The sequence below is a fragment of the Pogona vitticeps genome, chromosome 1 (genome assembly GCF_051106095.1).
Source record: "Pogona vitticeps strain Pit_001003342236 chromosome 1, PviZW2.1, whole genome shotgun sequence".
NCBI classification, from domain to species: Eukaryota; Metazoa; Chordata; class Lepidosauria; order Squamata; family Agamidae; genus Pogona; species Pogona vitticeps.
Window position 1 is genome coordinate 246,109,469 of NC_135783.1, and position 25,813 is coordinate 246,135,281.

The following is a 25,813-nucleotide window of genomic DNA, read 5'->3' on the forward strand; positions in this document are numbered from 1 at the left end:
ATATCTTTTTCTTTAGGTAAAGGAGTGCTCAAGATGACAAATTTTCTAATAATATTCAGAACATTCAAGCAAATATGAATAAATAAGAATTAATCTTGCTGCTGTGATGCAAACGTGACAATGGAGCAGCTTGGAGCAAAGGAAGTGCTTTAGAACATGGATGTGAAGGGCTTATATACCACTTCTCCCCTTTACAAGTACATTTTGGATTTTTTTGAAAACTTTATTTGAAAATTTTGTCATTCTCTCTGGATCTAGTCTAAAGCAACTGATGCTCATTGAAGAAGAGATTTAAAACTTTATTTTTGGTTTTTAAAAAGTATACTCGTGGGATATTTTTGGCATTGCACACAAGGCCACAAATAAAACTGAATACAACCAGCCCTCTAGCATACTCATGACTCCCCCTTGAAGGAAAAGGATTTACAGCTCAACCTTGCACCAGCTGTTACCCGGATTTAGCAGTCAAAAGAGAAATAAACAAAATTAAACACCGATTGCCAGACAGACAACCCCAGTTCCTGATGAATTCAGGGGAGAGTGATCTTCCATTAGGAGAAGAGGACATTTGGAGGATGGAAGATATGTGCAGAACTGGCAGATTTGCTGGCAGGATAACCTTCCCCTGAACAGCAACAAGAAAGTACTGTATTGCTTTATACCAAGAGCAGATTAAAAAGGAAAAACCTACCACAGAATCTACCTTGGAAATTACTGTGAGCATTCTGAAAACAGAATAAGAGAACACCAAAAACTTAGTGGAGACCTTGTGTCTTAAGTGCTTTCCTCTGTCATCCTGCCAGCTTGCACCAAAAAGTCCAAGTCCAGATACTTTATTGGCTACATTTCTCAACTGTTTGTGTCACCTGCAACACAGGATCTTCTCTGAAAGCTGTTTGAAGGGGTGCATTTTGTTCTGAACTTGCCTCATAACAAGCCTGCATAATTCTGCCCATTCTTCTCAATCACTAACACTTAAAACTGATGTACAAGTTCACATTTTATATTTTTAAATCCCTTTGCCCCGCAGAAATCTTGGGAATTCCCTTGCTGGTTCTGTGAGACTTATTTCACTCCAAATACTGTATTACCAAATTAATTTTATTTTTTATATCAGTTCCACTTTGATTTTACTGTTTATCTGATCTGACAATAGCTAATTTCAAGAACTTGGATAATGTTTTAAACCTCTCCCTGCATACAATTGCTTTTCATTTTGAAGGTCCCTCTCCCCTTTTTCTTGTCCTTTCTGACGCCAGTTGGACCTAGGCTATGCTGCAGGGCAGATCATCCACCAGAGCTCCAACATGCCAGCAGCATCTGGAAAGAGATTCAAACCCAGCAAGTATGTCCCAGTATCAGCTGCTGCAATCTTCCTAGTAGGAGCCACAACTCTCTTCTTCGCTTTTACGTGAGTCAATATAATTTAGTATATGGAGTGGATAAAGTGGGTTGGGCTGCCAGTATTGTAAAACTACTAGCTGTATAAAGAAAGTCCAGTACCACTTGATTAAAAGATGCTGTTTCTTCTTTTTATCACTTTGGCTTTGCAGAAGTAACAACATGTATAAAGCAGGACACATTAATTTCACCATTGTCTGATACAGAGCTAGATCTGGAATTAATAATAGACTGGGAAAATGACCTGTAGTTACTTTACCAGCTTTTATACATTTTCACTATTGAAGTTGTAACACTTGCTTTCATATTAAATAATTCTAGCCATGTAACTTAAAAACTATACTGTACACGCATTTGAAGAAATAGTTGCATACAATCTGTGGTTTAAATATGTTGATTGGTTATATGAATTTATGATGACTGTTTTAGTGACGTGGGGAAGACTCAGTAGTATGCAATATAAGAAAAATGATGAATTGATCTTTGTGCACATTAATTTTTTAGTCATATAAGCTAGGGAATTCTAGTTTCATAGACAACCTTTATCTCCCCCACCCTGTACTGAGGGCTGTTCTGTCCGGGGTACTTGTTCTGGTTTGAAGCTGCAGTGAGGATCTTCTATCCTCTATCAATAGGGCTATTCTGTTCGCCTCATATGCCAAAGTAAAGAGCCTCTATGTGAGAGAACCTATATTTTCATGCTGTTTTGTATGCCTACAACATATTGAGTTGTCTTAATCTGCCATTAGAGCAGGGTTCCCAAACTGTGTGTCACAACTCCATGGGGCACCCAGGATCTGAGCCAGAGCACCATGAGAAAAGGAGCATGTAGAGGAGCTGTTTATATGTCTGTGTCAACCAGTAACCAGGAGTGAAGGCCATGTGCCTGCCTCTCCATGCCCCATCTCTATGGTTCCTGGTGGAGGAATTTGCCATTTGGCCTTGTGAGTTTCCTGTGTCAGGACCTGGAAAGAATTTGTCCGTCTGAGATATTTGGTGGTGGTGGTGAGATGGGATGGCTGAGGAAGGGTGTCAAGATCCTGCTCTTGCTGGCAGTGGGACTTCTGATGGCCCCTCCAAACAGTTGCAGCCAGTGGTCAGTAAATCAAGGGAGCCCCAAGTCCAAAATGTTTGGAAACCACTGCATCAGGGAATGACAGATGTAGTGTGTGTTCATCTATGGCAGTGTACCTGGAATGAGATTCAACAGCACTCTTGCACATAAATTGAAACTATTGAAGGCCTAGAGGTGTGAGGGTTGGTCATTGGTGCAATTACTTATGTGGAGAACAGGGTACTGTATTATGTATTATTGTGTGCTATATTGTATTATCTAAATGAGGAATACACGAGTCTAGATACATACTGTGTGTTTGTGTATCATACATGTGCTGAAAGAAAATGTTAGCAATTGCAAGTGCTTTCCATAATCTCCAATCCTTCAGCTACCCTACTGATGCTACTCTTTAGTAACAAGTCTGTCACCTTGAGTTGCATTACAGCAAATGTGTTTAATCCTTTTTATACCATAAATAGAGATGGAGTGGACATAACTATGGTCCGGCCCCCTGGGCCAGACTGTCTACTCATCCTTCTGCTGCTGCTACAGGCTCCACACTCCCTTTCATTCGCTCCAGAGCACCTGGTCAGCAGGCCACTCTTCAACCTGGTAAGGAGGCTTGCTGTCCTGCGTCCTGCAAGGAGTGTCTAGTCGACCGCAAGCTCCGGAGTGATAGGAAGAGAGTGCAGAGTCCACAGCAGCAGTGGAAGGCCCGCAGCAGCGCGGAGTCTGCAACAGTTGCAGGGGGGCAGACCCTCTGTGCGGTGGTATTCATATACGAATACCCCTATCTCTAACCATGAATCATAATCTTGTGGATGGCTAGCCCATATGCTAACATTGATATCATGTAGTAGCAATCTCTTCAGTCATAGAGGACTGTTTCTAGGGCATAGCCAGAACATTACATTAGGACTTAGATGTAACTTTTCCTTATACAGTGGTGCCCTGCTGGACGATTGCCCTGCTTGATGACAAAGCCGCTTAATGTTGAAGTTTTTGCAATCGCTTTTGCGATCGCAAAACGATGTTTAGATGGGGGAATTTTGCTTAATGTTGATCGGTCCCTTGCTTCGGGAACTGATTTTTCACTTTACGATGATCAGCAAACAGCTGATCATCGGGTTTCAAAATGGCCACTGGCTGTAGAAAATGGTTCCCCGCTGTGTTAGGGATGGATTCCTCGCATTACAGGCACCAGAAAATGGCTGCCATATGGAGGATCTTTGCTGGACGAGCAGGTATTTCACTCATTGGAACACATTGAATGGTTTTCAATGCTTTTCAGTGGGTTTTTTATTTCGCTTGATGACAATTTCGCTCTACAGCGATTTCTCTTACACGAATTAACGTCGTCAAGCAAGGCACCACTATAACTGAAATTCTTACTACATTTTAATTAAAATTTGACCTCTCTGAAACCGTACCAATTAGACCTTTTTATGAGTTGAAAGTGAGCTGCTAGATGTGATTCCACCACTACTGATTGAAACAGGGCCCCCCCACCTTATAGGAAGAGATATAACATTTCCTGAAATATGGAAGCGAGGGGAGAAAATATAAAAACTGTGAACTTTGAAATATAGACCATATTTACATTTTTACCAAATGTAGACATGTTTTAACCACATACATTTGCATTGTGCATTGAATTTAAATAGTATTTGCTGTCGTCGTCGTTGTTTAGTCATTTAGTCGTGTCCGACTCTTCGTGACCCCATGGACCAGAGCACACCAGGCCCTCCTATCTTCTACTGCCTCCCAGAGTTGTGTCAAATTCATGTTGGTTGCTTCGCAGACACTGTCCAGCCATCTCATCCTCGGTCGTCCCCTTCTCCTCTTGCCATCACACTTTCCCAACATCAGGGTCTTTTCCAGGGAGTCTTTTCTTCTCATTAGATGGCCAAAGTACTGGAGCCTCAACTTCAAGATCTGTCCTTCCAGTGAGCACTCGAGGTTGATTTCCTTTAGAATTGATAGGTTTGTTCTCCTTGCAGTCCAGGGGATTCTCAAGAGTCTCCTCCAGCACCACAATTCAAAGGCATCAATTCTTCGGCGGTCTGCTTTCTTTATGGTCCAGCTCTCACTTCCATACATCACGACAGGAAAAACCATAGCTTTGACTATTCGGACTTTTGTTGGCAAGGTGATGTCTCTGCTTTTCAAGATGCTGTCAAGATTTGTCATCGCTTTCCTCCCAAGAAGCAGGCGCCTTTTAATTTCGTGGCTGCTGTCTCCATCTGCAGTGATCATGGAGCCCAGGAAAATAAAATCTGTCACTGCCTCCATATCTTCCCCTTCTATTTCCCAGGAGGTGATGGGACCAGTGGCCATGATCTTAGTTTTTTTGATGTTGAGTTTCAGGCCATTTTTTGCACTCTCCTCTTTCACCCTCATTACAAGGTTCTTTAATTCCTCCTCACTTTCTGCCATCAGAGTGGTGTCATCTGCATATCGGAGGTTGTTGATGTTTCTTCCGGCAATCTTAATTCCGGCTTGGGATTCCTCCAGTCCAGCCTTCCGCATGATGTATTCTGCATATAAGTTGAAAAAGCTGGGGGACAATATACAGCCCTGTCGTACTCCTTTCCCAATTTTGAACCAATCAGTTGTTCCATAGCCAGTTCTAACTGTTGCTTCGTGTCCCACGTATAGGTTTCTCAGTAGATAGATAAGGTGGTCAGGCACTCCCATTTCTTTAAGAACTTGCCATAGTCTGTTGTGGTCCACACAGTCAAAGGCTTTTGCATAGTCGATGAAGCAGAAGTAGATATTTTTCTGGAACTCTCTGGCTTTCTCCATAATCCAGCGCAAGTTAGCAATTTGGTCTCGAGTGCCTCTGCCTCTTCCTGTATAAGTACAGTATTTGCTGTACTTATGGGATACAAAGAGCAGTTTTATCTATTTAAAAGCATGAAGCCACTAACAAGGCCACTTGCATAAGAGCTGTGCTTATTTATTTACAAGGAAGACTCACTGTGTTTAATGGAGTTTTCTTTTAAATGAACATGTATTGGATTGCTTCCTCGAGAGTAAAAATTGTTTTATCTATCTATACAAAGTTACAGATATACCCACTGACAACAAGAGAGCTATAAACTACTTTGCTCAGTACTAGCTATCTATGTATGTCTATGTATGTCTTTAATATCAGGAAAGTAAGGAGAAAGCTTGAAAGTAGAAGCCATAGTTTTTGTACTAAACAAAAAGCATTTTGTTACAGCCTCCCATCATTCTCAACCAACTTTGCATTATTTGAGCTGGAGGGCATAAAATGGGTAAGGCTAATGTATTATTTAGACAGAAGTAGTCTCATACAGCACAGTACTAAGGACTAGCAGTATACTGTACTTGGGTAGACTATTGAAACCTTGTAACAACAAAGCATTTTAACAGCATATCTCATTCTCTAATGCTGCAGAGTGTTTTACATCCAGGTCGGTCATAAAATAGATCTTGTGAACAAAATCTTGTCTTCAAAAGCATTTCACTCTTTTAAATAAAGTAAAGAAAATTGCCACTGCCCAAATGAGTTTACCGGTGGTGGTGAGTTTTGGTAATGAAAGACTACCCCTTCCTGTCCTGAAGCCTCCAGAGGTTTCAGACAGTGAAAGAGATAACTCAGGACGTGTGGAGGCCAGAAAGTGGGAGGCAACATTCCCTCTAACTTTCTAGAGTGCTGCATGGGAGCCCTGCTTTTTACACATGGTGTTCTGGCTGTGATCAGAAGCAAATGGGCAGCCCAGATCCAGCACCACATGAGAACACAGCTTAGAGAAAGTGTTGGCAGGAGAACAAAATATTTAATTTCCAGAAATATTGTCCTGGCAGATTTACGTCATTTGCCTTATGCTGTGGAACCTAGACAAACAGGATTTCAGTCCTCTATATTCTCCCAAATTTTAATTTATTTGATTTTTCTTTTAAAGTTATGGAGGCAAGACACCCCTCAAAGGTTTTTAATTTTTTTCTGGACCTTCTGGAGTTGATGTGTGTGGAGATAAGGGGGCAGGGAAGAATTTGTTGTCTTTCATTCAAGACTGTGGGGAAGACACTAAAAATACTAAGTTCCAGAGGAACATTTTTAAATTTAGGGGGAGAAGAGGACTGCAAAATTCAGCTGCAGTGATAGAAATTATATTTAAGAGAGATAATTACATTTAAGATGATGCAGTCTTCCTTCTCCCCCAAATATGTACATTAATAATTACAATCCACCATAAGTCACTTGTCCCAAGTCTGCTGCCAATTTATATTATTGCATGGACTTGAATTCTAGTATAATGTGGGGAAGAGACTAATCTTTCTCATATTATTACTATTTTCTCAACCATCAGTATCATCTTTTTCAGATGTTATCCTTTAATGAAAGGAGAGGTGTGCTAACCACTTGAATAATTCACTTGACCTTTTCTCTTTGTGGTTCCCTTTTTCAGATTGAGTGACCAGAATTACATACAGTTTTCTAAATCTGGTTTACATAATAGCATTATGAACTTAGGGATGCCTTACTAAAATAGCACTCCTGGTAAACCCATACCTTATACAGGAACTTTTGATAGTGATACATGCAAACTTAAATTTAGAAGGTGGTTCTGTGAAATTTGAAAATTTGAATAAATCTCCACGAAAGACATTTTTCAATACATTCAAAGCAATGTTACCTGCCCAGTTTTATTTTACTGATTTGTGCAGCATTAGCATGTCAGTCACAATCAGCTGCTGCTGTTTTTTAATGGCCACATTGTACAGTAATTGGTACCCAGTTAATTCAATCTGAAATAGGAAACTAAAGATTTAAGGCAATATCCTTGCTGCTCCCAGAATAAAGAGAGTACAGTAATATCATTTTATGTTGTGATCTTATGGCTTCATCTTACAACAAATATTAGGTTTGCCGGCAGATTGCCTAATAAGAGTTAAACAAATCAATATTTTATTTCTTGACCTCTTTGCTGTAAACTATTACTTATTTGCACAAGCAATAATTAACAGCAAAGAGGACATGATCAGAGATGGATAACATTATTTACTGCTAGTTAGCAACTCCATCCAAAACACACATAAAGCTGTCATTGCTTCTATGACTGAAGGTAGTTACATTCCATCAGTGGAATCCTATGCATAAGTCAGTGAAGGAGAATACTAGTAGTGCTAACTTGACGATGTATATAAATCTTCATGTGAAAAGCATTTTAGCTCTATGGGAGAAGCTCAGGCATAGCAGCAAAGCCTTTTTGGAAAGAGACTTGAAATAATTTCTTGAGACTGATTCAGCACCACAGTTGTAAAAGGTCATATCCACAACACCTAATGTTTAGGTTATTGACAGGCTTTCCACTCAGTATATCTGATTTTGTGTGTGTGTGTGTGTGTTTTTTTTTTGTGTGTGTTTTTTTACAAAAAACAAGAATGTAAGTATCCCTGGAGAGATAACATCTAGCCATAGTGAAACATCCTTTAGTTACATCCAGTTTGTACTACAAAAACAGGCTTTAAATGTGGCTGCCTTTGAAGAACTTCTGAATACTTCAGCAGACTCAGAACACTACAGCCATGATGCTAATGGGCAAATCAAAGGGAGCCATAACTCTCATTATAATAGCGTCACTGATTGCTAGGCTGTTTCTAAGCACAATTTAAAGTGATAGTTATGACCCATACATTTTTATCTTAATTTAGCAATTTTTAGTAGAAAGACTAATTTTAAATTTAATAATAAATAATACAAGATATTAGTAATAATTGTAAACAAAAATATACTTCCAGTCTGCATTATAGTATAACTCAGTTTGATTGTGTTTGTTTGCTGTTGAATTCCTTGTTCAGATTAAACGTATTTGAGAACAACCATATAAATATAGATCAGTTAAAAGTTGGCTAACACACTTTACAACATCAGAAGAAAACGAAATCATCATTTTGCGGTAAGAAAGTCTTGAGATTCAAGCTCTTTTAGAGCTATGTGATACTGACAATGATTTGGTGGTGAAAGTGATTAAATGGCGTGCTCTTTTTTGCCCTATTTCATATGTGTAAATTTCTGTCTTCTGGAATGTCTGTCACCATTTTTGAGGAATAGAAGTGTGCTGTTATACTTACCACAGTCTTCTTAAAATATTGTGCCTGAAATCCTGTTGTACAGTTAGGTCCACTAGTGTAACATTTGGAAGCAAATTACCACTTAAGAAATTTCCATAGGCATTATCTGTTGCATGATGAGTTGCAGTATTTAGTATGCAACAGATAGTGCCTATGGAAAATTTTTAACTTGCAGCAATTTGCCTCCAAATGTTATACTATTAGCATAGCTGCGCAATAGGTTTCACCCAACATGTGTGTGTCTCATATTTTGCCCAATGTGACAAAGACATACTGTATAGCATTTTCACAGATCTTCAGATCTAGGTATAGAGAAGTGAACATAATAGTTTCTTTCAGAAACATTAGTGTGTGACATTTAGGAAAAACAATGATAACTTTGGCCAACTTTCATCATGCATGTATCTTGCTAGATTTCTCAGCTTTTGACTAATTGCTGCTGAATATGAACCTTTGAGGCATTGTCCCTGATAAGACATTTCTGTCAGATTAAACTTTGTGGTGGCATGCTCATATATATTGCCCATTTAAGGGAGGATGTGGCACTCTATAAAATATGTTTGTGAACACTTTTTTTCCTTCCCCCACTGCCCCAACCATCCATAATTGCTTCATCATTTTTAGTTAGAGGGGAATTCTGATTTTGTAAGAGGGTTTTGAACATACACTGCCTCCTGTTCATCAGCAGAGCTAGTTCTCAATGTAATAGAAGTACAGTATGACAGCAGCAGTAGCACACTGATGGAACTTTGTATAAGTTAAGTTACCCCTTTGTTCAGAGCAATGGAAACCAGTGCTGCTTACATCCAATTGCATGATTGTTCAGAGGCAGTTGCTTTGTTTCAAGTTTGCTTAAAGAGCTATGACATTTATACTGCTTTTCTTGCAGAGCATTTGTACTTAGAAAATTTAAAACAATGTCTACAGGGATCCAACTGAAAAGAGTAATTAAAGAAAAAAATCACTTTTGACTTCAGTTGCTTAGCTTTTGAGATTTTTTTTTGTAGACGTTTTAAAAGCTGATTCTGTATTTTTCCCTCTGTTTATTCTAAGCATGTTCTCAAGTGTAACAGGATTACAGTTCTATAATTATATGTTGATCATGAGTAACATCCTTGCACTTCTGCTGTACTTGCCTCATCAAACTACTAGCCTGTGAATTAAAATTTCTGGGCCAAGAAGTCTATTTAATTTATGTACTTAATTAGGAGGTGCACTAGGTTGTGTGATTCATCATAACTAATCAGTATTTTTGTTTTGTTTTATGTTGGCCCAGATCATCTTAACTGGTTAACACTGGTGTAACGTAAGTGGTGTGACTTTTGGAGGGAAAATGCCTTAAGTTAAGAAGTCACCATAGACATTGCCTGTTACAGTACATACAGCAGGATACCCAATCTGCAGCTCCCCGAGCTCTTTCTGTGCAGCCCTCCACCTATCTGCTGCTATTGCCCTCAGGGCGTTTTCCCTCACACCCACACTGTTGTTCCTTCCTCAAGCCACTCAGAGAACCTAAATACATAAAGTCTCAGAAGTCTTTCATTTAGGTCTTCATGTTATATACTGTAGTTTGTATACCGTGTCATAGGCATACTATTTATCATTGTAAAAGAACATTCATATTTTTTTAATTTTTCTAAACCCCCCCCCCCCCCACAAAAAAACAGCTTTGGGGAAAAACAGGAAAAAACCCCCTATTTTTTTAGTTTTTTTTCCCCTAGGCATTCCCATCTCTATTCAAGCAGCAGCATCTACTGCTGTTTTTCCTGTCCATTTTTTGCACAAAAAAAGCAACATTGTTTCTTCTGGTCTTCATGGTTCTTTCTGTCAGGGCCCTCTTGGTCTTGTTCTCCATGCTAGCATTTTGGTCATTCTGGGTGCTTTGCTAGCCAGTAGGAACTTAGGTACCCATATCACTCAGCTTTAAAAAAAAAAAACCCCATGCATTACTATGTTGAAGACAGTAAACTGCCACCATTCTCAAATTTTAGGTCATTGCAGCATAAGAACTTTAAAAAGTTACTTTCACTAACTTGCTTCACAAAAATGTTGTTTTATTCAAAAAGCTTTCAGTTCAGAATACGTGTCACACACAGGCTTTCCATTTCCCTGCAACTTCAGTGTGCTCAGATACTCTGTGATATCAGTTAAGAAAGCCAAATAAAAAAATCCATCTAGGCTAATAAAGTATTTTCCACCTTTTCCTTTCTCCTTGAGAAGAACATCAACTTAATAATGAAGATTGAAAAGGTATTTAAGGACTTTGCCTCTGCTAAGCCACCTGACTTTGAATGGTACAATATATCTCCATATTCAACATGTATCTCTGAGACAAAATTGTGAAACTAACAATGAGTAACGCCATGGTGGCTGGTGTAATTAATGCTGGATACAACAATACACATCACACTTTCCCACTGAAGAATCCTACACAGGGCTTGCTGATGAATGATGCAGTGAAATCGCATGAGAAGTCTAACATTTAATATCTCTTAATTGGTTCTTGCAATGACATCAGTTTTACTTCCGCCCATTTCTTCCATTACTTTAACCATGCACTTTTTAACAAATTCAGCATCAGTGAAAGGCCTACCATTCTCTGCAATACATTTAACAACATGATAGCTGGCCCTCACAGTCAACAGGTTCTCCTCATGATCATTTCTAAAATTATTTTGCTGCAAAACATTGATTTTTGTGAGAATGTATCTTGTTCACTCTCACCTTGATATATTGAGTAGCTCTTGTGACAGGATTCAAAGTGCCTTTTATCATTGTATTCCTTTAATACTGAGACACTTTCAAGACATATCAGGCAAACTGCTTTATTCTTATTTGAAACAAGGTACTCAGTAGTCCATTTGTCATTAAAGAAACAGTGCTCACCTACAATTTGAAGCAGCACTTTCTTTTACAGACATCTTACAGAATTTTTAGCAGAGCACCAGTAGTAGATTTTTAGTATTATCCTTGCATAAATAAAAATACAAGAAGTATAGTTTTAGGGGTCAGACTCTTCCTTTTCCCATCAAATTAACCCCACTCTGGCTTCAGTTAGCTACGGATTTTCATTTTGACCATGACAAAGAGAAGAGCCCCCTCCCTCTGCAGTTCTCAGGAATATTGGGCCATATGCACAGACTAGGAAGAATTTTTTTAAAAGGATTATGAATCTGACCTACCAAATTGCAGAGTTGCAATCCTAAGTGCATTGATTTGTAGATTTATTTCTTAATAAACACACTTTCTTGAGATTTAAATCTGTACATGCTAATTAAAAATTGGGGACCCTCCAGAAAAGGGCAGGTAGAGAGAAAGAGCAAGTAAAAGAGCAGCCTCCCACTGGAACAGATACAGTACAGTTCAATGCTGAAAGACACATCAAAGCACTGACCCTATTGCAGGTAGAGTTCATGAAGAGATTCACTGATTGCCATAAGCATGGAAAAGAAATAAAAATGTTTCAGAATCCATTTGAAGTAGTACCAGAAGATGCAAATAACTTTTTTCAGATGGAACAAATTGATTTGCAAGCCAGTGATAATGTCAGAGATATTTACAAAGAAAATACTGTAGTCTGTTAGATTTCTATTCTGGTCTACTTGATATATTTATCAGCCTAAAGAAATTTTCTGTAAGCATGTTCTTAATCTTTGGCACCACATCTGTGAAGAAACTTTTTCCAAGATGACAATTGAGATATCCAAGTTTAGGTCAAGACTTGCAGATGGACATTTACATGACATTTTAAGGGTGTGTGTCACAAACTTTGACTTGGACGTTAATGCCATGGCTAGCAGAAGACAGTGACAAAAATCACACTCACAAAGTAAGCATGTGTAGCTAGATAAAAGAATCCCACAGTAAAGTATTGTTCCAAAATGGATTATGTTCAAGTTAACATTTCTTCATTGACCTCTAAATGTTTGTTTTTGATCTATATAAGAGTGGTCTTAACCGACCAGATAGGCGGGATATAAAATAAATAAATAAATAAATAAATAAATAAATAAATAAATCAGTAGGTTAATAATTTTGTTACTTTTTGATTTAAGATGTGGCCCTGTTTAGGCATTGGGCACTCTAATGCAACCCCCATGTCCCAGAAGGTTGGGGACCACCGACATACAGAGTTGTGTGACTTGGCATGCAACTGATAATGTCTACAGTGATTTCCTCACAAGTGGCAATTAGCCTCCAAAAGTTACACCACTTACATAATTATAGAAGAGGATGTGGACCTTTTTTTTCCTTTTTGATTGCTCTGTTGGAGGACAGCCTAAGCAAGCTGGAGTGAGGAATATTCCCATGTTCACAGCATTAATGTAATCACAATTGGATAGTAAATTAGTGATTTTGTGCTGTTGGATTTCTGAGTTTGTTACAAACTGTGAAATAACTACCATTCAAAACAGATATCACTTTGAAGCTTTATTGTACTTTGAAATATTCACATAATTTCCAAAAGATGCATATTGTAATATTTCAATAATTATTAAAATTTGGAGAAAAATCTTTATGTTCCATTAGTACAATCTGCAGCTATCAAAGTACCTTCTTATATACAGATGCACTGAGGTAAAAGATGGAATAGTCACAGTGGGCGAGGAAGTGTGAGAGTAGAAGAGCCCTTAAAACTCAAAGCTGTTTCAAGTCCAGTTATGAGGAGATGGTATCTCTGACACATGTATCCTGTGGTTAGCTGACATAGGCCAGAATTCTGTTGCTTTAGTAGGGAAATCATGTCTGTTGTGTTGGCAAATAGCCTCTCTTTAATGAGGTGGTTGTTGAATTCCTATGTATGCACATCAGCACAACTGGCACTTCAGTAATGAGCAATCATTTGCCGTTCATTTCGTTTAGTCGTTTAGTCGTGTCCGACTGTTCGTGACCCCATGGACCAGAGCACGCTAGGCCCTCCTATCTTCCACTGCCTCCCGGAGTTGGGTCAGATTCATGTTGGTTGCTTCGGTGACACTGTCCAACCATCTCATCCTCTGTCATCCCCTTCTCCTCTTGCGTTCACACTTTCCCAACATTAAGGTCTTTTCCAGGGAGTCCTCTCTTCTCATGAGATGGCCAAAGTATAGGAGCCTCATTTGCCACCAAGCCCTATATAGTTTCCCTTACTCAGGAGTGGACTGGCAGTAATATTATGGCATGTACTAATGGCTGAAATCTTGTCTAGCACAGTAAGTTGCAGTTAGAATAGGCTCATTGAATCAGTGGGCATTTGGTGAATCAGCTTCTCTATAAGTTCCATTGATTCAATGGGCCTACTCTACTTGTTGCTACATTGAGCTGTAGTCTGTGTTCAGACTCCACAGATAGAAAATGACTTCTGAAATGATGCATCATACTGTGGAATTTGAACAGTGTCCAGATAAGTAGCACTTCATTGAGGGTTATATGCATTACAGTTTTTATGTAAAATAACATTTCCATAGTACTGTTGCATAATTACAAAATCATCTTTTGATCTGAGTGGGGGACCACAACTTCTTTAAATAGAGATTCAGATTATAACTCATTTAAAGCTCTAATTGAGAAGGTTGCAAGGTGAGCCATTAGAATTGGTCTCCCAGAAATCCTGGCTAGCATAGCTGATGGTGAAGGCTTTTAGTCGTTTTAGTCCAAGAACAACTTGGGGACCAAGGTTGCACATCACAGTGTTATCCTCTCCAAATTCCCAAGATTTCAAGATGTCAGATGGTAGGAGAGACTTCTGTAGCAAGCCAAGCTGAAATTGCTGAATTCAGTTTGATTCCTGCTTTGGATTTACCTGCTTCAGCCCTGATATCCACTTTTTTGTCATTGTACTGGTATCTTTGGTACCATTTGCAGCCTCTGAACCACCTACTTTTGTTCCTTATCATTTCATAGTAATTTCAAGAGCTCTCAGTTCCACTGACCCCTGAAAAGACTGGTGATTTTCTAGAAACAATAGTCAAAATACAAATGCTGCATTTCTCATATTGTTTCAACCAACCTTTTATTCTTATGGGCCTTATTGGCATTTCTTCAAGTTGAGAGGTTTGGGATCTTAGCAAGTGTAACTGATTTGTGAGCCTAGGCTGAAGGGACAATTGTAGTCTGTATCCAGAGTCTCATGGGATTTATGGCACTCTCCAGAGACGTCGTTATTCATACTGGATATTATTTTGTTTCCAGTTGTATTGTATGCTGCCCACAGAATTTCCATGTTATCTTCCTGCTACAGTCCAATTGTCTCAATATGTGTAGAACTCTTCTGATTGCTTGGACATTGGTTTCTGTATGGACATTGGATGAGGAGCACATTGTAGCTTCTTTTGAATCCATGGTTTTACCAGGTGTGCTGTCTCCCTGGAGGTCAGATAAGGGATGTGACAGAAGGACTGCCATTGCTCATAAAACCCACAGATACGTATCCCTTCTTGTCCGTGTAAGAACAAATGACATAGCCAAGAGGAGCTATGAAGAGATCACGTCAGACTTTGAAACTCTGGGAAGGAAACTCAAAGACTTGAGGCCCAAATAGTTTTTTAATCCATCCTACTATGTGATGTGGCTACAAAAAAGGTAAATGCTATTTTGGGATGCATTAACAGAAGTTGACAAATTGGAACCAGGTTCAGAGGAGGGCAACAAGGATGATCACGGGGCTGGAAACCAAGCCTTATGAGGAAAGACTGAAAGAACTGGGCATGTTTAGCCTTGAGAAAATAAGACGGGGTGATACGATAACACTTTTCAAATACTTGAAAGGCTGTCATACAGAGAAGGGGCAGGATCTGTTCTCTGTCATCCCAGAGTGCAGGAAACACAAAAATGGGTTCAAGATAAAGAAAGTTAGATTTCGGTTGAATATCAGGGAAATCTTGTTAAGAGTATGACAGTGGAAACAATTACAGTGGTGCCTCGCTTAACGAGCGCACCATTTAACGATGAATCCACATAGTGATCTATTTTTTTAGATCGCTAATGCGATCGCATTGCAATGTTCTGAATAGGCAAAACATTGCATTGCAATGTTTTTTTAAACAGCTGATCAGCGGTTCCAAAATGGCCACCGGGTGCCCAAAATGGGCGCTGCAAGTGTTTTCACGCCCTGCCGTCGCTTACCAAGGGCGTGAAAATGGCGGCGCTATGGAGGAACTTCGCTGAACGGTGAGTTTGGGAGCCATAGGAACGAATTAAATGTTTAGCGATGTTTCTGCATAGTGATGATTAATCCAGAACGGATTAATGTCGCTATGCGGGGCAGCACTGTACCTCAAGAGGTGGTGAGTGCTCCAACACTGGAGGCATTCAAGAGAAACTTAAAGAACCACCTGGCAGGTAGCTTTTGATTTGTATTCCTGCATCAAGCTGAGGGTTGGACTTGATGGCCTTATAGGCCCCTTCCAACTTCACTATTCTCTGATTCTATGATAATATATAAATCACAGGGCAAATTAGGAAAGTGTTCTTCACATTAACTTTCTGCTTTCTGTGTTATATGGGCTGTGATAGGATTTCATCTTGTGCTCAACTCTTGTTTTTATATAGTTTTAAATCATTTTAGCTAGATTGGGAAATCTTTGTTTTGAAAGGCATATTTATATTTGTGGAGATAAGTAAATCCCATGTTAATATTATTATTATTATTAGTTATTAGTTTTATTTATGTGCCACATTTCTCCCAACAAGGGACCCAAAGCAGCTCACAACATTAAAAATCTAAACAAATAAAAGCACATTAAGTTAAATATTAAAATACAAATTAAACAGAGCAGCTCTCAGAACTGTGGAATGTTATTAATTTCATATGGCAGGAAAATTAGATGAGGATTTCTTACAGTGACTTCAAGTCATGTGAGAAGGAACTTAATCCTCATAACAAAGAGGTTCTCTGGACTAATAAGGATTTTTGCCTGGGAATATGCAGAGTGCAGTTGAAGTATAGCTGTCTCATGGTAGTCTTCAAAATACTAGTAACTGGAATTTCAGTAAAATCTTGTGTTCTTTGAAATCTTTTTTCTAGTGTACATGACACAGCCACTTGTCTTGCTCAAATTCAAGTGACTGATTTCTGTTCTGTGTATAACAAACAAGGTATAAAAGGAAATACAGTGGTGCCTCACATAACGTTTGCTTCGTTTAACGTTTTTTTCGCTTAACGTTTATTTTTTCAGAGTCAGATTGTGCTTCGTATAACGTTTTTCCCTATGGGTGATTTTCACATAGCAATTTTGGGACCATGCTTCGCTTAACGTTTTTGGTTTTAGGTCCCCTGCTTCACTTAACGATGTTCATTTTTTCAATTACAAAAGTGTCTTAACATGTTGAAAAACGGTTTTAAATGCTTGGAATCGTTAGTGCACCTTCTAAAATGTGTGCATACTTAATTTGGCGTTGATCTGACTTTTTGTTAATTTTTTGTGAATTTTTTTCTCCCCCATAGGAAACAATGGAGCTGTCAGATTTTGACAGCTGTCAAAAGTTGGGGGAAAAAATTCACCATAAATTAACGAAAAGTCAGATCAAAGCCAAATTAACTTTTGCATCCGTTTTAGAGGGTGCAGAAGCTAATCCAAGCATTTAAAACCATTTTTGATCCTTTTATGACACACTTAAATTTGCAAAAATTGACTTCGCAAAGCCATTGAAATGTATTGAGTCGGCTTCAATACATTCCAATGGAGGAAACATTGTATCATTTAACAATGTTTCCTATGGGTTTTTTCGCTTAAGGACGCCAATCCATGCCTATTGGAACGGATTAACCGGTTTCCAATGAATTCCTATGGGAAATGGTGTTTCGCATAAAGTTTTTTTCGCATAAGGTTTTTTTTTGGAACCAATTAAAAACGTTATGCGAGGCACCACTGTATAGAAAGTGAATTTGTAAGAAAGTGTGGAATAGCAATAGGATTCTTCCTAAACTTCTTAAATATATGTAGAGGACATCTCACTACCTAGCGATCTAGAAAACCAAGTGATTAAAAATAATAGAATTTTATATTTGCTGTACCCTGTAGCTCCTGGTCAGAAGTGGACTTTAAACTACATATATATAGGTGTCTTAAAAGAATCAGGATGTACTTCTGATACCTGCAGAAGCACTTTCTATTCCATTTTCTTTGTCAGTTATTGTACATCCATTATTCAAGACCTATCTTCTCAGTGTCTTACAAAAACAGATTGTTGCCAAAGTCCCAGGTCCCATAAAATGTCTTCATTCCTGTCAGAAATAGCATTTGATTTCAACGTAGATTATTTAAGCACAAAGCAAGTGTGTAGTAGTAAAAATATAAAAGCAGATTGACGTGCCTGTGTTGATCAATCTTTGGAAAGGAGATTTGATGCAGATTATCTCTTCTAGCGTAGAGGGGGAAAGTTAAAAAGTAAATTGGGCTAATTACTGGGATAGACTGGGAGAGATCTGCCTGAATGTCTCTTTGAACATCACCTCCATCAAGGTGGAGCCTTTAGCACCTGCCTATACAATTTACTCAACTTTATTTTGTCACTTTTTTCCTTATTCTGCTTTTCTCACCTCCTTTGATTCTTCCATTGCAGAAGAGTAGATTATCAGTATTTCCTGTCATATCTTATCCTCTGCTTCACTTCTCTGGAGACTTTTAATTCTCTGTTGTCTGCGTTTAAACTTTTTTTCCCTGTGAATGTTAACTTCTTTTAAATGTATGTATGATTAATAAATAAACAAAAACTGAAATTACCTCATCACTTTGTGATACCATTGCTTTAAGAAAAAGAATGAGGAAAAGTAAAGATTACTCTAATCTAGAGGTACAAAAGAATTGCTATCACTTCGCTTGTCCATGTTGGCAACGTAAGAGAGCTGTGGGAGAGGCAAAATGTTGTGGCACCTTAAAGACTAGCAGAATTATTTCAGTGTGAACTTTTGTGAATCAAAATCCATTTCTTCAGCGTTTCCAGAAACTTTTCTATACGTTGTTTTATTGACAGTTCATCGTATTTTCTGGCTTCGTATGTATATGTATGTTGCTTAAAGCAGTGGCTAGAATACACTGCAGTACCGAGTTTCTCCCTGCCTCCAACAACCATCTAACCATTCATGTCACATAATTATTAGCAGGTCCACTGCCAATAGGCAGACATTTGTTGAGTCAGTATTTAGTTGCTGCTGTGGCCTCCTTGTATTAGAGATTAAACTTGTGCTCCCACTGACCCACAAGTGAAAGATAGAATTGAAATGGCTCAGCCTTGTAGATATTCTGGTGATAGGGGACATTTTTAATATATGGAGAAGAATACACCTGTTGCTAATCTAGAATGTGGCCTGTATCACCTTTTATAGGCTCTGAGTATGTTGTCAGTTACTGGGTTTGCTCCATATGTTATTTTGTTGAGGTAACGATGCATATCTTTTCCCATCTTTTTGCTCCTGTTTTCTAAATCCATCTGTTTATCACAGACTGCTCTGATTGGGGAAAGAGGGACAGATGCTGTCCTAAATCTCTGGGATTAAATTCCCAGCAGCAAAGAAGATTAGGGTATTACACTGGCGTCTTCAAGGGGGAAGCCCACTGGGTCCTGATCCCAGGCTTTTCTGTAGAAAGGTTTCTTCAAAACAATATTCCCATAATATAGCTTTAGAGTTGTAAAGCACTTTCAGGTTTTTGATCCAGTGCTTGCTGCAGTTCAAAGCTACTGCCGCACAGTTCAAAAATATTGCAAAATGTGGGCTGTCTATCCTTTTCTTTTCTAGTGAAGGAGGGGCAGCCCATTTTTAGCTTTTGCAGCAAAAGAGAGCCCATCTACCATAACAATTTTTGCATTATTGAACCATTCTTACTGTTAGGGAAGTGGTTAATACCACCATCTTAATACCCTATGACCTAGATTCTACCTGTGTTTCCTTCTGGCTTAGCATCTGCCCTTCCCTAGTGTCCTCAGTATCTTCCCCAACACACAATTGTATTGGATTTAGAAAACATAACCATACCTGAAAAAACGAATAAAGAAAATAACAAAGTCAGTAGCCACCACAAAGACTAAGAAATTTATTATGGCATAAAGCTTTTATGGACAGTGTGTCCATTGTGCCACATTAGAAGTTTTATATTACAGATTGATGTCCTATTCCATGTCCAGAGATTATTAATTTAAATTAGTTATTTTATTATTTATTTAAAATATTTTCACACACACCCCTTTCTCCTTAAAAGTATCCAAGGCAGCTTAAATTAGTACAATCTAGCTTTCAACAGCATTTAGATATGCTGTCCAGCTAGAATATTTGGATGCACAACTGCATTCTTAGTTCACCACTGAATGTGCCAGACACCTTCTAGTGAGCCAACCCAGTTGGTTATGTATTACTCCTACTTCTCCTGGTGTCTTCTGGGCCTGCATGTTGTGTCACATTGAACACTCTTTAGCTTTTCCCCACCAAGTAGAAGCAAATAGACCAGTTAATCTTACTATGGGAAACTAACTCGCTTTGGATACACATGTTAATGTGTTAAAGGGGTTTTAATGTGTCTGGCAGGAGAAGGAAAACTCCGATTTCAAACCTCCACTGCCTTGTGGCTATATCCACCAATGGAAAAGGCTTCAGGAGTTAACCTCGAGGCAAAATCCGGAGCTGGAGTCCCGAAGGCAGCTCGTGTCGTTCTGCCAACTCCTGCGACGTTGCTGGAACCAGTCGTATTGGCTCTTGCCTTTCCATTGGACCATTTCAGCAATGTGGAGAGGGGGGATCTGCTGCTTGGGTAACAGCCTGTCCTCCATATTACCTTACCCGGGCTTCATGCTCTGGAGAGGACACTCCTCGATTCAGAGCATGTTACCATAGTCTCTCGAGACTGAAGGATGCCTATGAATGTGTCTGGGAAGCTGAGAACAACACCATTAGAAGGATAGACTCCCTTCCTATTTTAAAGGTGTAACAGAGTTATTGAAGGTGGAATTGCCAATGCTGAATCATTCATGGATGGATAGATGGATGGATAAGATAAAAGTGAAAAAGCAAAATATTTACTGTATATAATCTGAAGAGATACTAGAGTATGAATCAGGAAACAAAATGTGGTTGTTTGGCACACTTTATTTAACAATTTTAATTCCCTTGTACTTTAAACAACATAAACCCATCTCAAACAAGTTGAATCTCATCTGCAGGTATTCACTTACTCTAGTCAAGAATGCCTTTGTCTTCCTCTGATTAAGTTTAAGTGTATTGGTTTTCAATCAGCCCATTACATTGGCCATGTATTGTTTTAGACCCTCAGTAGCTTCCTTTAAATCAGAAAAGGGGGGAGGGAAAAGAGCATAGATTGCCAGACATACTAAATCACCTAAACCAGGGGTGTCCAACCTTTCACCTTCCCTAGGCCACATTAGAAGATGAAAATTTGGTTCGGGCCGCACATACATTTGGTTTGGGCTGCATGGGGGGGGGCAGCCCTAGCCGTCCTCTGCAGCCCCGCTCCAAGCGTGCTTACCGGCAGCTGCGATCTCAGACAGCAGAGGCTGCCAGCTTTGACTCCGGCAGCTTTATGGGGCCGGGAGGGGATCCAGCTATTGACGGGGACAGCGCAATACAGTCGCGCAGCCCCCCTGTCCCCTTCCCCTCCCACTCCTTCCTTCCTTCCCTCTCTCCCCCTCTACTGTTGTGACATGCTCTGGCCACATTCCGGCTGCAAGCGCCGGCAGTGTAACTTGAAACTTTGGAATTTCTTTTAAAATAAAAAATTGCACTGGGCCGCATTACGAGCTGACCTGGGCCGCATGTGGCCCTCGGGCCGCGGGTTGGACAAGCCTGACCTAAATATTTCTTTCAGGAGTTTTGTGTAGATGTTAAACAACATGGAGTGATACATAGGCTGAAGACCAAAGTATTGAGTCCCTTATTATAGTTATTTTAACTGATCTGCCAGCAAGGACTTGGAACCAGAGAACAGTGCACCCAGAGCCCATTCCTGTTGTGATCCAGAGATACATGAAAACCCGCAGTAGCACAATCAATAGTAATACATGCTATCTAGTTCCTGCTATAGATTGTCCAATAAATCAGCTAAAGCTGTCTCCATCCCAAACTAAGGCTTTGTTTAATGTGATTGGAGGAAAAACTGAATTGTGTCTAAACCAGGAGATTGCAGTGTGCCTCCATTTTGGAATGTGTGTGCGCGCGCTCTTACCCATACCCATCTGTTTGTGTACATATCTGAGGCTCCTCAACCCAAAGTTGGCACTGTACTGTACTGTACAGTACTTATTTTTTAAAATATGCCACCTTTCTTCCCACTGAGGACTCAAGGTGTAGCTCTCACTTAGTTAATATAGTAAATACAATTACAAATACCATGAAAATAATATTAATAAAATGTGTCTTGTTGTAAGTTGTATACCTTTTAATTAAATAGTCAATTAAAGAACAGTTAGATTATAAATGCTGCAGGAGCATGATATGCCAGTCCCTACAAACTGTCTTTAACAACTTTTTGCCTTCCCAGAACAGTTGTGTATGTACTGGCACAACTCCCAGTATTTCCAGTCTGCACAATAATCAGTGTCACCAAAGACATAGGCTTTTCATGCCAATTATAACTTACTGAGCCATAAAACACCAAAAAAGAGAAGTTGCAAAATGTACAGTATTACCTCTCTGATGGTCCAGCATGAGTTGTTTCTTCTTATCCTCCTGTATTACACTTACCGTATTTTTCGCACCATAAGATGCACTTTTTCCCCACAAAACAGGGGGGTGGAAAGTCTGTGCGTCTTATGGAGCAAAGAAAACAGATCATATTTTCCTGTTTTCTTCTCCTAAAAAATTGGTGCGTCTTATGGAAAGGTGCGTCTTATGGAGCGAAAAATACGGTATCTGAAGTTCAGTTGTTGTACCATCAGAAGACAAAGTAGGGTTAAATCACATAATTTGAAGGACTACCTACTCCTTTATGGAAGAGATCTGTGGTTGAAATCTGTTCTAGTTGAAGTGTGTTTTAACTCTAAAATAGTCTAAACATAGTAACAAGAGTTTTCTGTAACAATGATATTCTGAACCTATCATTAAAATAGATAATCTAAAATACAGTGGTGCCTCGCATTACGACGTTAATTCATTCCAGCGAAATCGCTGTAGAACAAAAACGTAGTAAAGCGAAAATAAAAAGCCATTGAAATGCATTAAAACCTGGTTAATGTGTTTCAATCGGCTAGGAACTCACCGTCCAGCGAAGATCCTCCATAGGGGCGGCCATTTTCGGGTGCCTGTGCAGCGAAAAATGGCTCCTAAACACAGCGGGGAGCCATTTTGAGCACCCGGTGGCCATTTTGAAAACCCGACAATCAGCTGTTTTGATCGTTGGGAAGCAAAAATCGGTTCCTGAAACAGGGAACCAATCATCGCGCAGCGAAATTCCCCCATTCAAAATATTTTGCGATTGCTTTTGCTATCGCAAAAACCTCTTAATGCGGATTCGTCGTTAAGCGGAGCACCCGTCTTGCAAGGCACCACTGTACTGAATTTGAATAAATTGGTATAACTAGTCATATGAAATGATTAAACCTAGATTAACTGACCTCTGCAGATTGAGGAATGAGCATTAATATTTAATTGATTAATTAATTGAAATTATTGTGATTGGGTTCTTCATCTGCAGGGGGCAACCCCAAGGGTTGCTCAGGAAGGAGAGTTGGAGGCTGTTTATTATTCTTAACATAGTCTCTTTTATTTAACATATTCAAATCAACTGTTTCAGACGGGTCTAATAAACTCAATTCTGGAAGTGCTCTATAACTTCGCACCTTTACATCCGGTGTCAGCAAATCACTTATATTGGGAACGGTCCAAACTGCTCCTGATCGGTCATTGGTTGCAGCGGGGTGCTCCTCATGGCACAAACTGTCCCACAACAGGGGTGTCTCGCCCAGTTCCCCTCGCACGGTTGTTGGAGTAAAGAGGGACTGGGACGGATCACCCTCTTCCCCCCATTTTGATTGCGTGGATATACCACCACGGTCCATTCTATGGGCTCTAGATCTCCTCCTCTCCCTTGTAGGTCTTTAGGGTCCGGCAGCAAGCCTCCTCCGGTCCGGAGGTTCGGAAAATCCTTCATCAGTTTATCGAAGTCCTCATGCCCATAGCCCAGCTTTGTCTGAACCGCTTGATCCTTTTTCTCCGGTTGCTCGCTGCTTGTTAGGATTCTAAAACTTCGCACGCCTCCCTCCTATTTTATATCCTCCTCCCAGACAATTAGGTCTAACTCATCCCCTTTCTCATCTGCTAAGCAGACCTCCAGTGACCCTTTCCACTCCTCCCTCTCCTGCTCTATTTCCACCAATATTCCCTCCACACAACCGCAGTTTTCCTCAACGTTCTGTTCTACTGAGGACGGGACACTGGTGTTCTCTCCTTCACAGTTATATTACATTCATCTAGAACGTGTCTACTTTGGGTGGTTTATATAAAGCATAAAAAATAAACTAAAGGTAAAATCTGAATTGATTGCAGAGTACAAGATGGAAAAAGAGAGGGGGGGGGGAAAGAAATAGGCAAGGTGATGGCTGTAGGAAAGGCCTACCTGTATAGCCATGTCTTCAGATTAAAATGGAAAATAAAATTTGGTGTAAGCATATATGAATCATAGAATAGTGAAGTTGGAAGGGACCTATAAGACCATTACATCCAACCCCCTGCTTGATGAAGGAATACAGATCAAAGAATATCTGCCAGGTGGTTCTCTAAGTTTCTCTTGAATGCCTCCAAGTGTTGGAGCACACACTCTAGAGGTAATTGGTTCCACTGTCGTACTGCTCTAACATTTAGGAGGTTTTTTCCTGACATTTAAGGAAAATTTGTCTTCCTGTAACTTGAGCCCATTGTTGCATGTCCTGTACTCTGGGATGATCCTGCCCCTTCTCTATATGACAGCCTTTCAAGTATTTGAAAAGTGTTATCATATCACCCCTGTCTTATTTTTCTCAAGGTTAAACATGCCCAGTTCTTTCAGTCTTTCATCATAAGGCTTGGTTTTCATCCCCCTGATCATCCTTGTTGCCCTCCTCTGAACCTGTTTCCAATTTGTCAGCATCCTTCTTTAAGTGTGGTGTATAGAACCTAGGGGCTACCTTTGAGGCTGACACGGAAACTTCAGATGGTCCAGAATGCAGCAGCCAGGCTTCTTAGTGGGGTGAGAAAACACCAACATATCTCCCCCACTCTGGCTGCTTTGCACTGGTTCCCCATCCGTTTCCGCGTTGACTTCAAAGTGTTAATGATTACATATAAAGCCCTAAACGGTTTGGGACCTCAATACCTGGCAGATCGTCTTCTCCCACCCAGATCTACCCGAATCACCCAACACAGCCAGCAGGGATGGCTGAGGGGTCTGACGCCAAGGGAGGCCTGGAAGGAAAAAACAAGAAATAGGGCCTTCTCGGCGGTGGCCCCTTGGCTGTGGAACACCCTTCCTACCGAAATTCGTCTGACACCCTCGCTGGGCATTTTCAAAAGCCAGCTGAAAACTTGGCTATTCATGCAGGCCTTCCCTTCAGTCAATTAAGTCATTCTTATTTCTCTTCTTTTGATTCTTGCCATCTTGGGACTGTTTGCTTTAAATTAATTGTTAAAATTGTAAATTTACGATATTATATTTTATATCTTTTTTTTAATGTAAAACTGTGTATATTTTAAATTGTTTTTATCTTATATGTTGTGAGCCGCCCAGAGTAGACTATGTCTAGATGGGCGGCATATAAATGCAATCAATCAATCACTCAATCAATCAACCAACCAACAAACAAAAAAACAAAAAAAACAAACTGGACACAATAATCAAGGTGAGACCTAACCAGTACTGAATAGAGGGGAACTAGCACCTCTTGGGATTTGGAAGCTATACTTCTCTTAATACAACCAAAAATAGAATTTGCCTTTTTTGTAGCCACATCACACTGTTGGTTCATGTTCAGGTTTTGATCTGTGAGAATTCCAAGATATTTCTCGCTTGTAGTATTTCTGAGCTAGGTATTCCCCATCTTATAACTGTGCATTTGGTTTACAGGTATTTTTCCAAGTACTTTGCTCTTATCTCTGTTAAATTTTGTTCTCTTATTTTTCGCCTGGTGCTCCAGGCTATCAGGACCATTTTGAATTTTGTTTATGTCTTCCAGTATTAGCTGTTCCACACAATTTTGTGTCATCCACAAATCTGACAAGCATTCCCTACATTCATTCATTCATTCATTCATTCATTCATTCATTCATTCATTCATTCATTCATTCATTCATTC

The 25,813-nt window shown here is 39.5% G+C and overlaps 1 protein-coding gene across 2 annotated transcripts in view; it reads left to right on the forward strand.

The window, feature by feature from the left end:
* ZDHHC5 (zDHHC palmitoyltransferase 5) overlaps positions 1–25,813 on the forward strand; it is a 79,262-nt gene that overhangs the window by 19,428 nt on the left and 34,021 nt on the right. For both annotated transcript variants that reach the window (XM_020792352.3, XM_020792354.3), the window contains exon 2: positions 17–1,411. In XM_020792352.3, the coding sequence (XP_020648011.1) occupies positions 1,308–1,411 (104 nt within the window). In that variant the 5' untranslated portion in view covers positions 17–1,307. The remainder of the gene's footprint in view (positions 1–16; positions 1,412–25,813) is intronic.